Source organism: Gymnoscopelus microlampas, assembly GCF_963454915.1.
Source record: "Gymnoscopelus microlampas genome assembly, chromosome: 5".
NCBI classification, from domain to species: Eukaryota; Metazoa; Chordata; class Actinopteri; order Myctophiformes; family Myctophidae; genus Gymnoscopelus; species Gymnoscopelus microlampas.
In genome coordinates, this window is record NC_139942.1 from 46,665,329 (window position 1) to 46,681,705 (window position 16,377).

Below are 16,377 nucleotides of genomic sequence, written 5' to 3' on the forward strand. Positions count from 1 at the left end.
GAAAGTGTAGTTTGTTATTTGAGCTGCCTGGTTTGTTGCTTTGTACGGCAAGATGTTTTCGTCATAATATGTTCCGTCCAGCTGCAGAGAGATAACGTGACCGTCCAGGAGATTAGATTATACACTTATTGAGGTATTGGTGATGGTTGATGTGTGACTCTGAAAGCAGCACAAACAGGAACTTACAGGGAAAATTGACAGAAGTGCATCCTGATGTTTTTGTCCAGTGCATTTGCACTATGCTTAACTGAGACTAATCTCCAATTAGTATTCCGCTCCACTTGCTTTAAAGCTGCAATGCCGGAACTTATAAATAAAACATACTTTTTAACCAGTCTGTATAGTAGAGTATGTTATAACACAATGTAACTATCAGAGGCTGGAGGTGGTCTTCCTCCTCTTCCATTGAGAAAGTTTGGGTCAACTAGAAGATCTAGCAGTAATTCTTTTTTGGGGCCAAACTTTTAGTTACCCGCTTGGGAGTTGAAGGAAAATGCATGTTTACTTCACACGTGTTTATGGCTTGAGAAAGTACTGCAGTCACATCATATTTTTCTTTTCCTTTTCCTGGGCCGACAAAGCATGCCCTTGTGACGTCATAGGGTCAAATCTGGCTCATGACTTTCGTTTGACTTTTGGCCTCTGCCTCTCCCTCTCTCATTTCTGCAGCACTGCATACAGTATGCTTGAGTAGAATTGCCATAAAGCATGAAAAGAAACATTTACATTCCTTATATATATAACACTATTAGATCAAATCATTTCTGTAATTCCACTACAGTAAAACAACAACACAAGGAAAATGTATTATTACTTCTTTATTACACAGATTAATGTACAAATGTTAATCTGGTCTACAAACATTACAGAAGGGGGTAGGCATACATTAAAGCAGTGGTTCTCAAATGTTTTCATCTCAAGGGCCCTCACATATTTTGAAGATTGTTTGAAAATAGCAGATCAACAAGCTCACAATGCATCGCAAGCTTGTAGATTGTCCATTTTCAAAAGGATGTATATAGGGTTAAAGTGGTTAAATTTGATGCTGTATTAACTAGTTTAGCTGGGGACCCACTGGAACCCCATCAAGGACCCCTGGGGGTCCCCAGACCACACTTTGAACCAGAACCACTGCATTAAAGGAAAGATGCAATAGATGTATAGCGGGCGGTTTAAAAGTAGATTCTTAGGTATGCCATTAGTCTGTCGATTTAGACAAGCAATACATGCATCTACCTAACTTGCAGCATGCCCATTTTATCTGCATCATACAGCAGCTTCGATTTGTTTTCTTTTAAGGCACTTGGCTATGAATATAGCAATGGCAATCCAAGAAATGGCAACATTTTTCTTTCTTACTTTTTACAAAACTGTTTATAAAGTCTACTACATATTATATAACCTGTAAGAAATTATTAGATGATAAACACGGTTGTATGGTGGTCAATCATGTGCAAAGTAAAAAAAACTCTTTTATAATAAGTCAAAACTCAACCGGCCTATCGTACAACACTGGGAGTAAGAAGTAGCACATTTTGTAACTCAAATAATACAACTGTAAACATTATCTTATGTATGGAACTGTGGTTTCACTAATACTCATATTGGCAATCATGTTTAAACCATAAATGCACAGAATATGTCTTTAAGGCAAAGTGGCAATTATACTGCAATTAATTGTGCAGCCTCCAAAAAGTCAAATACTCAACAATACTGTCGGGATACAGAAGAGAAAATTGACATTGTCAAGTGGTCAAATTCCCTGTTTGTGCAGGTGCCGTAATTACTTCCTTAATTATCATTTAACCATATTAACGATTACATTTAGGAGGATAGAGGGTAAAAAAAAGAAAAAGAATACAATCCAAGCTTCAATAGACTAAAAAGGTATTTGACACTTGTGAACGGCTACAACATAGTGGCAGTGTTTGTTTCTCAAGCTCAGACGACACAATTTATGAAAAATCTTCATCTACATCTCTGTAGGAGCAATGCTGGCAATGGAAAGGCAGTGTTTCAGCATAGGGGGCCGTTGTGCTATTACAGATTTAAGCTGGTCAGTCGATGGCATTACAGTAAAATCCTTACGCAGCCACAGCGTTTACAACGCGTCATGAGCCAATGGAATGTAAAGCCTTTGTAACTTAGTAATGCAAAATGTATGCTAGTTATACGCTACATGTTGACACCTTATAGTCAAATTAAATTCTATACATTATATATTGTACAGTCAAATCCAGTGTTACATTAACACTGGATTTTACTGTGAGGCCACACAATGTCTCCATGAGGAAAACAATAATAATACAGCCATGACTAAATCAATGACATCAACCTCTAGAAAGTGTCATTGAAGGCCCACAGTGCATCAACAGTTTCTACAGAGCAACTGACTCTTCAAAAAGAAACTTAATATTGCCTCAACTATTACATTTTTTTTTTAGTCTTTCAATGGCACATCAACTAGCTGACTCGCTATCAATTAATGCTTGATTTAGCTTTTAGTGATAATGGGTTTTTAGTGATAATGGGCTAACATTTATTTTGTTTTTTTTACCCAAATGGTTATGTCTAATATGCTTACAAAACTGCCATATAGACACCCAACAAAGTATTGTAATTCAGAAATAAGGCCACTTGAGGGAGACAAACCAAATGTTTTCCGTTCCCATTCCTCATCAGAATCACAAGGTACAAAACCAGGAAGCACAAAGACCAATCAGGGGACAGGCTACTACTACTTCTATATCACGTTTCTTACCAACCAAGACTTCATGTGTACCTTCCTCTATTCCCCTGGACCACCACATTGTTCAGATGGGTGTTGTTATTCATAAAGTTCATTATCATTACCTTCCTCTCTATTGCCATGGACCAGCACATTGTGAATATTGTGGACAGCATGCTGAGGAGATGAGGTGGTGTGTTGGGGTGGGGTCGGGGGGGGGATTCCTTGGAGCTGATGCTAATACCCCCCCTTAGAGCTTTTGCTAAGTGTTATTAGCAGCATCTCCTGGTTGATGGAGGCGGCTGCCGAGTAAGTTTGAAGGACTCGTTGCTATCTGCATCAGGATTTTCCAGCGGCGGAATCTGTTTACCTAAAAAGAAAAGGGATCAGAATTAGAGTTGGTTTTTAGTCTAGGTAATCACCAATCTGGGAACCCATCCGGTAAAAACAAAAGAAAAGAAAATGTTTGTCTTTGTTTCTGCCTCTGGGGCACCACCTCCTTTATTGTATAGAAAGAGGAACTTGGTTTGGCTCTTCCCCTTTCTTAGTCTACTTCCTCCCGGGTGTTTATTCCTACTTACAAAAACGCTAGATTTAAGGCAGTGGTGCTGACAGATTCAGCTGTTAGCAGAATCTGTCTTGAGAGATTGGGTAATCACTAATCAGTCATTTTTAGCAGCAAGAAGCATAGTTTGAGTAGTAGTTCCTTTAATGGTACCACCACACACCAGTCAAATGCCAGTGTATTTTGACTAGGGCTAGTAACACTGTCTATTCTACCAGCCACTTGACAAATTGCAAAGGATTGTTTGAAATTTATGGGAAACTGTATTCTGTTATAAATCTCTAAGAACTGAATATTGAAAGATGTTGGCTGGTGATTTATTTTCTTTTTTTTTTACCAGAAACTATGGCAAAAGGGATGACAACATTTTAAAACAGGGAAATAATCCATTTTTTTCTGTGGAACCTCATCATTACCCTTCTACCAACCATAAAATGACCTTTAGTTTGAATTACGTAAAAAAAAGAAAAAGGGGCATTTGATGGGTGACCGTTGCTTGACACAGACACAGGAATTATTCTTGGCTTCATATGTTGAAACACTGACAATATTTAGACCCACACTACACACCATGACAACATGACCTAGTAGTGACACATGTCACACATGATGATAACCATAAGTGGCACAGGAAACGTACTGATTTTCTGAAAGAGTTCCTCAACGTTGACAGCGTTTCTAGCACTGGTCTCGATGAAAATAGCTGCAATTGATTCAGCAAACTCCTTAGCTTCCTTCATAGGCACTTCCCTGTAAATGAGAAGGAGATTAAAGTAAGCAAGTGGTAGGCCACAGTGGAAAGGGACCACCGCAATCATGTCAATATTGAGCTATCTTCTATTGCTGCTACTGGACATTTTACCATGTTTTATGATGTATAAAGAGTCCACCTTAAATATCTCTGAGGTGCAGTTTGCTTTACATTTGTCATTCATGCAATTTGGGAGATGCTTTTATGCAAAGCACCTACAATGACATGCATTGCATTCACTCACTCACTCACTCACTTACTGATTCTCACTAGAATCATAACAAACTTTGGTTACAGATGTAGACTCTGCATACTCGTATTTGGAAGCCAGGGCAAACTGACCACGAGTGGCCTGAAAATCGCTGGCATGACAAAGAGCAAAGCCAAACAACTTATAGCTAATTAGTGCTCTGTTTCAGCTGTTATAGGCAGTATGGCTGTGTGGAGGAGAAGGTGCTATATGTACCTATGAACTGTCTAACCCGGTTTCATTTGTTTACCTGTAAATTAATATTAATTTGTGGATTCAAATAAATAATTTAAATGTGCATGCTAATCTCACATCGATTATATCCAAACTATGGCATATTTCTTGTGCACTCTGACAGCAGGCCACGGACCTCAATCTAATTGGTCAACGACAACTATATCCTATATCTATATATATGTGTCTCTGTCTGCAGGTTCTTTAGACTATTGATAGACTGTGCATGCATATATCCATCCATAAACTCATTGTTGATAAACTGATAAACCACGCACGCACGCACGCACGCACGCGCGCGCACGCGCACACACACACACACACACACACACACACACACACACACACACACACACACACACACACACACACACACACACACACACACACACACACACACACACACACACACACACACACACACACACACACACACACACACACACACACACACACACACACACACACACACACACACACACACAGTATATATTAATTAATTGGCAATAGATGTATATCCAAGTATCCATTCATATATTCACTGTTGATAGATGGTTCATAGGGTATAGACTGTATGCATTTATTTATTCAAAACATTCCTGGAATGTATAGATTTATCTTGGTTTTGTTCTGTACTCTTACCTGTACCTCTTCTATGTTTTATTCATATCGTTGTTGCTGCTATGACATCTGATATTCCCTCCAGCAATCAATAAAGGTCTGTTTGTCTGTCTGTCGCTGTCTGTCTGTCTCCCTCTCTCTCTCTCTCTTTCTCTCTCTCTAGCATATGCATATCAATACTGCACTAATACAATATAGGAGCATAGTTATTGACCCACCTGATGTCTCCTAAATCATTCTTGTTCCCTGCTATGGCTACAACAATGTCCTCTGGTCCATGCTCTTTCAACTCCTTCACCCACTTCTTCAGTGTCTGGAAAGAGTCCTAGACGACACAGCAAAATAACAGTCATCTCAGGGCTAAGAAACACTTATTCACTTTAACTGGGAGGTTGTGCTGAGCAGACATGCTCTTTGTCAGCAAATCCCACTTTAAAGTTACACATGATGACAGCTGTGAGAACCCAGCACCACCAGTGTGCTGCTATTGGTGACTCTGCATTTCTACTGAAGAGAACTGAAGCTAAAGAGTCTTGATTAAACAATTAAACCCAATACAATTAGCTGACCGATGTCCCCCATGGCTCTATACTTGATCCCCTCCCCTTTTCCCCCTCTACACAAAATCGCTTAGCTGAAAATAGCCAATCTACAAGCTCACAACATGGCACATTGCGTCGCATTTGAGCTTGTAGATTGGCTATTTTCGCCGTATGTTCACCCCAGAATAAGGATGCTAGGGTTCATGTGGTTGAAGGATAAGGCCATTGTCAACATTGTCAGCATTTGTCCTACTAACAAGTATTGTCCATAATACTAACAATACTATATGTTGACTATATAATAGTCAACACCACAATATCCAAAAGTCATAGAACTGTCAAAAAACAACTGTTAAAACAGGTCACAAATCTGTATGTTGCTTTGAGCAGCATCATTTGCCACGCATTTCACTGAAAATAAGTGATAGCGATAAACTTTTTGCAATCTCTCGTTTCAGTCCCCAGCAAAATGAGGAACTGTTTTATTTCACTATAATTATGTACAGTAACAGATACTATGATGAATTGGACTGACATCACAGGCAGGGACAGAGGACGAAAGTAAGTCCAATCCAATCCAATCCACTTTATTTATAGAGCACATTTAACAGTATTGAACCAAAGTGCTGTACACTCAGAAACAAAATACTAAAATAAACAAGAGCAAAAAACAATACACAATAAAGAGGACAACATTAGACACAATGCCTGGAGGAAACAGCAGCTTCTCAATCTGAATTTTCAAACGCCAAGGAGAACAAGTGAGTTTTCAAACGTGATTTAAACACAGGCAGGGTTTGAGACGCTCTAACATGGGGTGGAAGCTTGTTCCATGATGTGGGCGCTATGAAGGAAAATTAACTATCTCCCCGGGTTTTCAGCTTTGTTGCTGGGACCTTAAGGAGTGACTGGTCAGTAGACCTCAAGACCCTTGTAGCGTTATTGGGAGGTAGAAGTAAAAAAAAAAAGTAAGGACTTGGTGGTCCGGAAAATTAGACATGATTGTTTGCAACATGTTGATCTACATAGCGTCCCTATTCTGGGCATGCAAAAACAGGCGAACGTTAGGCAAAAATAGCAAATCCACAAGCAATTCGCAGCATGTCACATAACTTGCAGATCGGTTATTTGGCATACAACAAAGTATATAGGGTTTAAGTAGTTGACATTTTTGACTACCTAAAAACAGATAAGATCTTCCGTCCATTGAGGACATCTACGTCAGCAGGTGCAGGACCAGTGCGGTCCGCATTATGGAGGACCCCCACTCACCCGCTCCCCTCGGGCAAGAGTCCATCAAAGCTAGAACTGAAAGGCTTAAATGCAGCTTCTACCCAGGGGCTGATAGACTGATGAACTCTATGCCCCCATAAATGCACTTTCGCTGTTCTGCCTTGCTGTGCTGTTATACAGTATGTCATGCTGCTACGTTATCTTGTTTTGATAAATGCTGGATGCTACTGTTTTTAATATGCTGCTCAGTTTTAATTCACATGCTTATTTTTAATTTATTGATAGTTATTTTATTGTACACCATTGGTCCTGAGTACGATTTTCGTTTCATGTGCAAGCATGTAAATGACAAATAAAGTGAACCTTGAACTTTCTTACCAGTTTAGTAATGTCATAGACGATGACAGCAGCAGCAGATCCTCGGTAGTACATGGGAGCTAGTGAGTGAAACTACAAGAAAAAAGAAAAGAAAAGGGAAGAACAGAGCGTGACAATCTGTTCACTCATTACATCATATGGAACATCACATTATTCAGCATGCTTCATCGGTTCATCATGCTATGCAACGGTCTTGTGATCATATGTGAACTAGAGATCTAGTCTAGTATAATTGTGGAATGTCACAGAATTAATGCTAAATATTTAACGTAATTGATTTCTGAAGGTTTGGATGAGTTCATGCAATGATTAAAAGAATGCACATTGCTTGAATATTTCTAAGCAATTTGACTGTAAGGAAACCTTTAACTTGACTTTAACACAATTAACACTACAGAGGGTGGCGCATGGCACTTAATTTGATTCTGGTAAACCGCATTAACCCTGGTGTCCTTATTTTGGGAAATGTTCAAAAAGTCAAAAGACATTTTTAGAATAGCTAAAATAGCAGATCTATAAGCTCACAAGTTCAGCTTATATATTGGCTATTTCTTTTTAGCTATTCCTAATACGATCATGTATATAGGGCTTAAGTTGTTAAGCATGTAAACATTACTGCCTCAAGTGCGTCATCCAAAACAAAATGAAGGAAAAAAATACATTGGCATTCCCTTAACTACTTTCACCCTGGCTTCCCTATTTTGGGCGTGTCAGAATAGATAACATTCAAAAAACAAAGTAGCATAATCTACAAGCTCATCAATGTCGTGATGCGACGTGTCGTGAGCTTGTAAATCAGCTTTTTGATTTGATTTTTAAATAGGGCTTAAGGGGTTAATACTGGTTTTCCACGTACCATGTTCAAGCTAGCAAGCGTTTGCACAAGAACAGGACAGTTTTTTTTCCATCCATCCATAACCCCACCTCCCCTCTTATGTGGCACCGTGACAAAACAACAACCTCAAACTCTGGACCTGTGTGAATAATCCTCCTCATGCCAACAAATCAGCCCACTTCACGATGACACACATAAGATAAGAGATTGCGTAACATTCCGCGAATGGGAGGACAGTGTCAATGCACTAATATTCAGGCATGATTTATGAACTAAGTGTGAATACGTTTGTCTTGCTTTGCTTGATAAGCTGAAGGACACGTCGACTCATCCAGTTAGGGGTGTGAATCAACATTGTGGGTTAGAATCTGGGTGAACGCCATAATGGCACATCATCACTTCCTGTTTCCATAGTATACTGTATATCAATCTCCACAGAAGCACAAATTCCTTCCCAACGTTTTTCAGGCCAAGGACCGCTTAGCTGAGAGAGAGTAAGCAGGGACCGCAACTCACTCACTCACGTGTAATATATGTGTAATATGTGTAATTTCAAACTTTTTGATAAAAACTAAAAACGTAATAACAAAAAAAGAATTCTCTTATCACACAAAACTTTGGTGGACCCCCTGTATTAACTCTGAAGACACCCTAAAGGTCACAGGCCCCCTGTTGAAGACCCATGCTTTAAAACAAACTAAATAATGGCCTCTAGGAGGAGATGTACACACCTATATCTGAGACCATAACCAATTATCTTTTTCTTTTTTTTTTTTACCCCTTTTCCCCCACAATTTAGTCATTTTGTCAATTAATTACCCTGTCTGCTTGCCACAGCTATTGTACCCCACCGGGAGGACGTACAGTAGGACGTCCCTCCTACTCCTCCCGCTACCCAACAATCCCGACTGACAGGCGCCGCCCTAGCCCGTAGGAGTATCTGCAGTGACAAAGATCACCCTCCCCGCATGATCCTCCATCCCTCAAACACAGTCAATTGCGTTCGTTCTAGACCAGTGGGTCTCAAACTTTTTCATGTCAAGGACCCCCAAAATGATATGTATTTGGCCTGGGACCCCCATTTCAAAAGTATTGCTCCAAGGACCCCCAGAAACAAAGCTAAAAATGATCACACTATATTCAAAGATTAGCACACATTTTCACGATTTTTCAAAAATAGCAGATATTTTATACTTTAGCTATTCAAAAATAGCAGATATATAAACTGATTGTGACGCTATATTAACTACTTTTGCTGGGGACCCCCTGGTACCCCCCAAGGACCCCAAGACCCCTACACCACCTGAGCGTCCTGACAAATATGATTTGTAATTTTAAATGCAAATTTAGTTCATAAACTCCATTGGTAAGTGAAATGTTTGTCTGTAGTGCAAGTACACACCCTTTCCTGTCCTGCTGTGTCCCAGATCAGGAACTTGTGCAATTCATGTCCACTCGGCACTGTCTTGGTAAGGAATGATGCACTGTGAAGAATAAAGAACATTTTGCGTGGTTTAGAGCACAAAGTTTTCTAAAATTACCGCCATACATTCTACAAAGTCACACAATTTGGCGGTGAACAAAGAATGCTGTCTTGGTGAAAACGTGAAAGAATAATCATATATTTGAAAGCGGTATTGGTATTAGTGTGTCTTTTTTCATAGTGGTCTTAACCATGAGTTAGGCTCAACAGTTTATGTGCACATGCAAGTCAAGAGATTAGACTTGAGTTGACTGCTATTCATTAAAGTTCACTTGAGTATGCTGTTCACTGAAATGCAATTTACAAACTAATTTGAACTTGGGTCTGAATGAAGCAGGCTAGTTTTAGTTACACATGGGCTATGTGCAATAATGTTGAAGATATATTGTGGAAACTGAAATGTAATGTTTATGTAATGTTTTATATCACTCTAGAACACTTTAACCCATTAAGACCGGGAACACATCTGTGTCACAAGATTTCTTTAGGCTATTCAAAAATAGCAGATATACAAGCTCATAGCATGGCACCGAGTGCCGTGCTACGAGCTTGTAGATCTGCTATTTTTGAAAAAAACTTGATTTTTATTTTTTTTTCCAAAAAACTGTTAGGATTTAGGAAACATTTTTAAGAATCGCCTCAGGTCTTAATGGGTTAAGACAATAGGACAGTGACCATTGTCATCCCTAATTAGTGGGATTGAGCCCATCTGTGCCAGAGACCAGGCTACCTGTGCTTATTAGGCAGACAGAAACACCTGCCTTCAGGATCTGATTTGAATTGTTTGAAGATGACATGCCAACCCATTGTTCCACCTCCCCTTTCCCCTGATTTTAGTATTGTTAAACCGTACAGAAAATAAAACGATTTTAATTGCATATTAAGAAGTTTGTCTGACTCTGATGATATTCACGCAACAAATAACAAAGGATTATTATTCCCATTTCCCAGTGACATCTTTTTAATGCTTTTCATGCTTATTCATAATGTATATTTTAAATCAGTTTTAACCTGTTTCCCCTCTTTTTGTGATGTGTTTTTAACTAACCTTACTGTATGCCTGTATGCGCTATGGGATATCTGAATTTCCCTTCAGGGATTAATAAAGTATCTATCTATCTTCTAACTAAACTAATCTTCTAACTAAACAGATGAGCACTAAAAGTGCTCATCTGTTTCACTTTTGTGTACATCACACCTACAATGTATTTTATAATTGTGATGATCTTACCCTATTGTTGGACTTATGTTGTGATCAAAGTGATCCTGTACAAAACGGCACACAATACTGGACTTCCCAACTCCAGTGTCCTAAAAATGGAAGAAAATTACAGCATTATCTTTGAGAAGGCATCAAAGTTCATTACGCTTGTCTTGACTCAAAATGTAAACATACACGTGGATTTTGATAGTACATGTTTAAACTAACATACTATATACACATCATCATAGTATGTGTGAACAACATACAGATCAATGTAGTACATGTAAACATACAGATCATTACAGTACATGTAAACACGTACGCAGATCATGATAGTACACAATCATACAAGCAGAGCATTAGGTTACATGTAAACATTCAAGAAGATCATCATAGGTGTTGAAAAAGCTAACAAATCAGCTAACAAAAAACTGGATGGGTGCTGAGGAGCAATGATGACGCCACCACACCGGTCATTGCCGAATCAGAGGTGTGCATGTTTTTTTTCCCCAGAGGGTTAACCCACACAAGGCAGTGGGGGTCAGATGCACGACTCGGCTGTGTGGAGCATTTGTGGACATTTAGAGTACAACCAATCCCTTTCTGAGGGATGAGTCGTCCTCTCTTGCTTCAACTCAAGTCACCATTGGTAACTGGTGTGAATGACTGGCGTCACTACAGCCCTCACCCCAATAGTGAGCAAATGCTTTGAGAAGCATGTAAAGCGGTGGTTCTCAAACTTTCTCATGTCAAGGACCCCCAAAATGACATGCATTTGACCCCCATCTCAAAATATTTTGTGCCAAAATTACAAGTTTCAAAAATAGCAGATCTACAAGCTCATAGCGCGGCACGAAGTGACGCGCTATGAGCTTGTAGAGCTGCTATTTTTGAATAGCCAAAGTATAAAATATGGTTAGGTTACAATTATTGTGATGCTATATGAACTAATTATGCTTTAGGACCTCCCAGGTATCCCCTCAAGGACCCCTGTGGGTCTTGAGAAATAGATCCAGACAACGCCAAAACCATAAAACTCCACACTGCCCTCACACACCTGGAGAAGAGGAAAACTACAGCATTCAACACCATTTATGTAGACCCCTCCAGATTTGACACCAAGCTCAGCTCAGGTATACCTACAGTAGGACTCAACCCCAGCCGGTGCAGCTGGATCACAGACAGCCACAACTGAGTGGGCCACACACACACACACACACACACACACACACACACACACACACACACACACACACACACACACACACACACACACACACACACACACACACACACACACACACACACACACACACACACACACACACACACACACACACACACACACACACCTCCAAACCAGTGGTCAAGTTTGCTGTCGTCATGAGAAAATTATCATTCTACTACTCTGCCACCAACATGTGGAATGCCCTGACACCATCCATTAAAGGATGTTTGGGGTATCACTGGTTTCTTTCAAAATTGGCCTGAAAAAACATCCATCAGGAGACCACAAGGGGAGGTAAATGTAAATTCCCAACGAAAGGAGGTGTCATTCACTGCCAATTCCCTTTTCTCCTTTGTACATGTATTATTGTGTTAATTCTTTATGCTATGTTGATGAATTGAATACATAGGACCAGTGGAAGTTATGTTATCCTTTTAGCCTTAATGTCTGATTGTACCACATGCTGTTTACATTCAATCAATCAATCAATGACAGTGATGGGCCTGATAACTGATTATGAGATGACCTACAGAGAGGTTGAGCCGTTGAGAACCTGACCAATGTTGCAAGGAGAACAACCTGTCTCTCATCAAGACCAAGGAGCTGATCGTGGACTACTACTACCACAGGAGACCGTAAAGAGAGCACGCCTCTACGGCGATGGCGTCTGTGCAGTGGAGAGTGTCAGCGATGTCCCATGTGCACACATCACTGTGAGTATCCTATCCACCCCAACCAAGGATGGCTTCAGATGCTACCACATGGAAAGTGCTTCCACGCAAAGGCAGTAGGCTCCATAGCGGCTCCGTAGCAGCTCCCCCAGGTGATCAGGTAATGAACGATTGACGGTTGTCTGTCTGTCTGCCTACCACACACACACACCCTTCACACAATATAGCCTTCATGTAAATAAATACTTACACATACACATATGTATAATTTAGAAGTAGGACACATGAGTAATGCACATATTTTGCTTTACCTTCTACATTATTGCTATTCTTAGACATGTATTTATTTGTTGTTTTTAGCTGTAACAAAATAAAACAATCTTGAATCTTGTGAATCTCCAATCTTGATACAACCTGTGTATATATACACAATACACACACACACTATACATGCGCACGCACACACACGCACGCACACACACGCACGTGCACACACACACACACACACACACACACACACACACACACACACACACACACACACACACACACACACACACACACACACACACACACACACACACACACACACACACACACACACACACACACACACACACACACACACCATGAGAGCACACTGCCCCAACTTTTAATTTGGAACATCTTGGAATGCATGCGACCACAGTGGTATGCGGATGGAGTTCCTTGTTTCTCTAAAGTGAATAAAGTGATGCACATTTCCTTGTCGTTGCATATTTAATTCATGTATTTAATTGCAGGTACAGTGTCAGAAGAACACCGTTTACGGTCCTAGAGGCGCACTGTCTTTAAAAAGACACTGGTCTGGAGGTGTTTTGTCTTTACAAAGACACTGGTCTGGTGGTGTTTTGTCTTTACAAAGACACTGGTCTGGTGGTGTTTTGTCTTTACAAAGACACTGGTCTGGAGGTGTCTTTACAAAGACACTGGTCTGGAGGTGTCTTTACAAAGACACTGGTCTGGAGGTGTTTTGTCTTTACAAAGACACTGGTCTGGAGGTGTTTTGTCTTTACAAAGACACTGGTCTGGAGGTGTTTTGTCTTTACAAAGACACTGGTCTGGAGGTGTCTTTACAAAGACACTGGTCTGGTGGTGTTTTGTCTTTACAAAGACACTGGTCTGGAGGTGTTTTGTCTTTACAAAGACACTGGTCTGGTGGTGTTTTGTCTTTACAAAGACACTGGTCTGGAGGTGTTTTGTCTTTACAAAGACACTGGTCTGGTGGTGTTTTGTCTTTACAAAGACACTGGTCTGGAGGTGTTTTGTCTTTACAAAGACACTGGTCTGGTGGTGTCTTTACAAAGACACTGGTCTGGTGGTGTCTTTACAGAGACACTGGTCTGGTGGTGTCTTTACAAAGACACTGGTCTGGTGGTGTTTTGCAAACACAGCAACAATCTGGCTAAACCATAGAGTTGAGGGGGCTAAACTTGTAAGAACTAGCCGGATGATGACGTCATGCATGCCTGGTCATTTTCAGAGACAAAGGCCAGGGGAGGAAAAAAGGAAAGAGAGCAAAACAGACACACTGACAGCAGACAGCGACAGTGGTGTAAAGTAACTAAGTACATTTACTCAAGTACTGTACTTAAGTACACTTTTGAGGTTTTTCTTTTTTTTTTACTTTACTGGAGTTTTTCCAATTTTCGATACTTTTAACTACTCCACTACATCTCAGAGGCAAATATTGTACTTTTACTCCACTACAGTTATTTGAAAACTTGTACTACTAGTTACTTTGTACTAGATTTTGATTATTATCACAAAACCTACATTAACCACAGCCCTATATACATTTCGGCCATTTGAAAATAGCCGATCTACTTTAAGTACATTTTGATACCAATACTTTTGTACTTTTTTACTCAAGTAAATTTTGAATACCGAACTTTTATTATTTCTACATTGGAGTATTGATACTTTTACTCAAGTAAAACAAAAAATGTGAGTACTTTTTACACCACTGTCACTGTTCATAAATGCTTGCCTGTCTGCAGGGCCGGCCATCCGTCCTGATCCGCCAGAAAGTGGGTCGATCGACCACCGAGGCGAGTTGTTTTGACCCAAGTTTTAAAGACCAACAATAAAACAACATACACACAATTAAATGTAAAGTATTTAAATTATGTATCCGCCGCCACCCAGACGAAGTAACGCCGATTCATCACAAATGTTGTCGAGATGCAAATAAAACAGTGATGATGATCAGACAGACAGAAAGAACAAAAAACATCTGCCACTTACCCCTAAAAGACACACTTTGAGCTCCCTGATGGCCATGTTTAAAAGAGATTATCTTCTTAAATCATAGTTCCTGCAGAGTTGTCTTAGTGCTTTTGTTGTCTCGTCATGCTTTACAACAGATGTGTGTGTTTTATGTTAAAGAAGAGAAACCAAACCCAGCCCCCCTCTCTATGAGGGACTATGACCATCTTTACGAATGTAACGGAAAGGGACCACCGTTGCCAGGTTTCGCGACAAAAAGAAAACAAGCAACCAGGTCTATGAAAACAAGCCCTAATGAAGCGGCTTAGGCCACATGAGCACTTTTAAATTGGATATTTGAAAATAGCCGACCTACAAGTTCGCGATGCGATGCGTTGTGAGCTTGTAGATCTGCTATTTTTTTAAAGTGACAAATTAGAAATATATTTTTAAACATTTTAACAACACAAATCTTGTATGGGGGCTGTCCCTGGCATAACATAATTTTCAGATGGGGGTCCGCAGATAAATACTTTGCAAAGCAAAGCAAGCCCAAATAAGCAATTTACAATCCCAATAAACCGCAACCACCAATATTTACAAGGAACTTCACAGAAAGATAAGCCCAAACACGCTTATAATAAGCGGACATGGCAACACTGGACCTATTTCAGTCACGTGGTTTAAGGACTGAGATTTATACCCAGTAGTACGATGGTGTCGCGGCTGCAACAATACTATTCAGTACCAACTATCTTCTGCTACAATGAGAAGTATAGCCGTAAAATACATAACTAACATCCAGTATTCCATCGAGAATATGAAAACATTTAGGCTTCAAAGATTAGTGAGGACGACAAAAAGCTTCCCAAGCCTATAAAAGGTTGCGGATGAGTTAAGGAAGAAGGAATGTATAAGAGAGACCACAGGATGGAAAATAAACGGCACCACATTCATGGGAATACACTCCCATGAAAAAAAGAGAAGTAGTTTGGGTCAGTGATGTTCATTCTAAGGACCCCCAGTTTGATATGCATTAGGCCAGTGGTTCTCAACCTGTGGGTCGGGACCCCCAGGGGGGTCCACACATGATTTTTTTGTGTGTGTGTGTGTGTGTGTGTGTGTTTCTAATACATTAGAAAAAAGACAACTTATTGCTGCATCAAAAGTCATCAAACAAATATACTAAAAACTGGTCAAACATTGGCCAAATATTTATCAGTCAAACTAAATTGTAATGCCTCAACTCCTACATTTCAAGTGCTTGTTAGGGTGTGGGGTCCCCAGTTCAAATATGATTATTTGGGGGGGGGGGGGGTCAACTGCATTAGGCCACTGACCCCCATAAGATGCAATTATTTAGTTTTCCTTTTTATCTCTGGGACCCCAACCTACACAGTAAAATCC

At 40.0% G+C, this 16,377-nt stretch overlaps 1 protein-coding gene across 3 annotated transcripts; it reads right to left on the reverse strand.

The window, feature by feature from the left end:
• Window positions 1-1,283: 1,283 nt before the first annotated feature.
• rab31 (RAB31, member RAS oncogene family) lies at window positions 1,284-15,198 on the reverse strand. 3 transcript variants are annotated; one of them, XR_014600877.1, is made up of 8 exons: window positions 15,010-15,198; window positions 10,852-10,931; window positions 9,540-9,621; window positions 7,303-7,374; window positions 5,368-5,474; window positions 3,934-4,043; window positions 1,533-3,098; window positions 1,284-1,489 (listed from the first exon to the last, which is right to left on the reverse strand). XR_014600877.1 is itself a non-coding variant. In XM_084058688.1 (7 exons), the coding sequence occupies exons 1-7, from the start codon at window positions 15,043-15,045 to the stop codon at window positions 3,001-3,003; spliced, it is 585 nt and encodes a 194-aa protein (XP_083914814.1). In that variant the 5' UTR covers window positions 15,046-15,198; the 3' UTR covers window positions 1,284-3,000. The 3 variants fall into 3 exon arrangements, 1 of the variants encoding a protein (XP_083914814.1); XR_014600878.1 differs by having other exon boundaries at window positions 1,284-1,468; window positions 1,514-3,098; XM_084058688.1 differs by having other exon boundaries at window positions 1,284-3,098.
• Window positions 15,199-16,377: the final 1,179 nt, after the last annotated feature.

What these genes read in the sequence shown, in the direction of transcription:
- rab31 (XM_084058688.1), bottom strand. Translation starts at nt 15,045, where the DNA reads ATGGCCATCAGGGAGCTCAAAGTGTGTCTTTTAGGG. An exon ending in ACACAGCAGGACAGGAAAGG is followed by an intron (nt 7,375 to 9,539) that starts GTGTGTACTTGC and finishes TTTTTCTTGTAG; the next exon opens with TTTCACTCACTAGCTCCCAT. An exon ending in AATGATTTAGGAGACATCAG is followed by an intron (nt 4,044 to 5,367) that starts GTGGGTCAATAA and finishes TCTCATTTACAG; the next exon opens with GGAAGTGCCTATGAAGGAAG.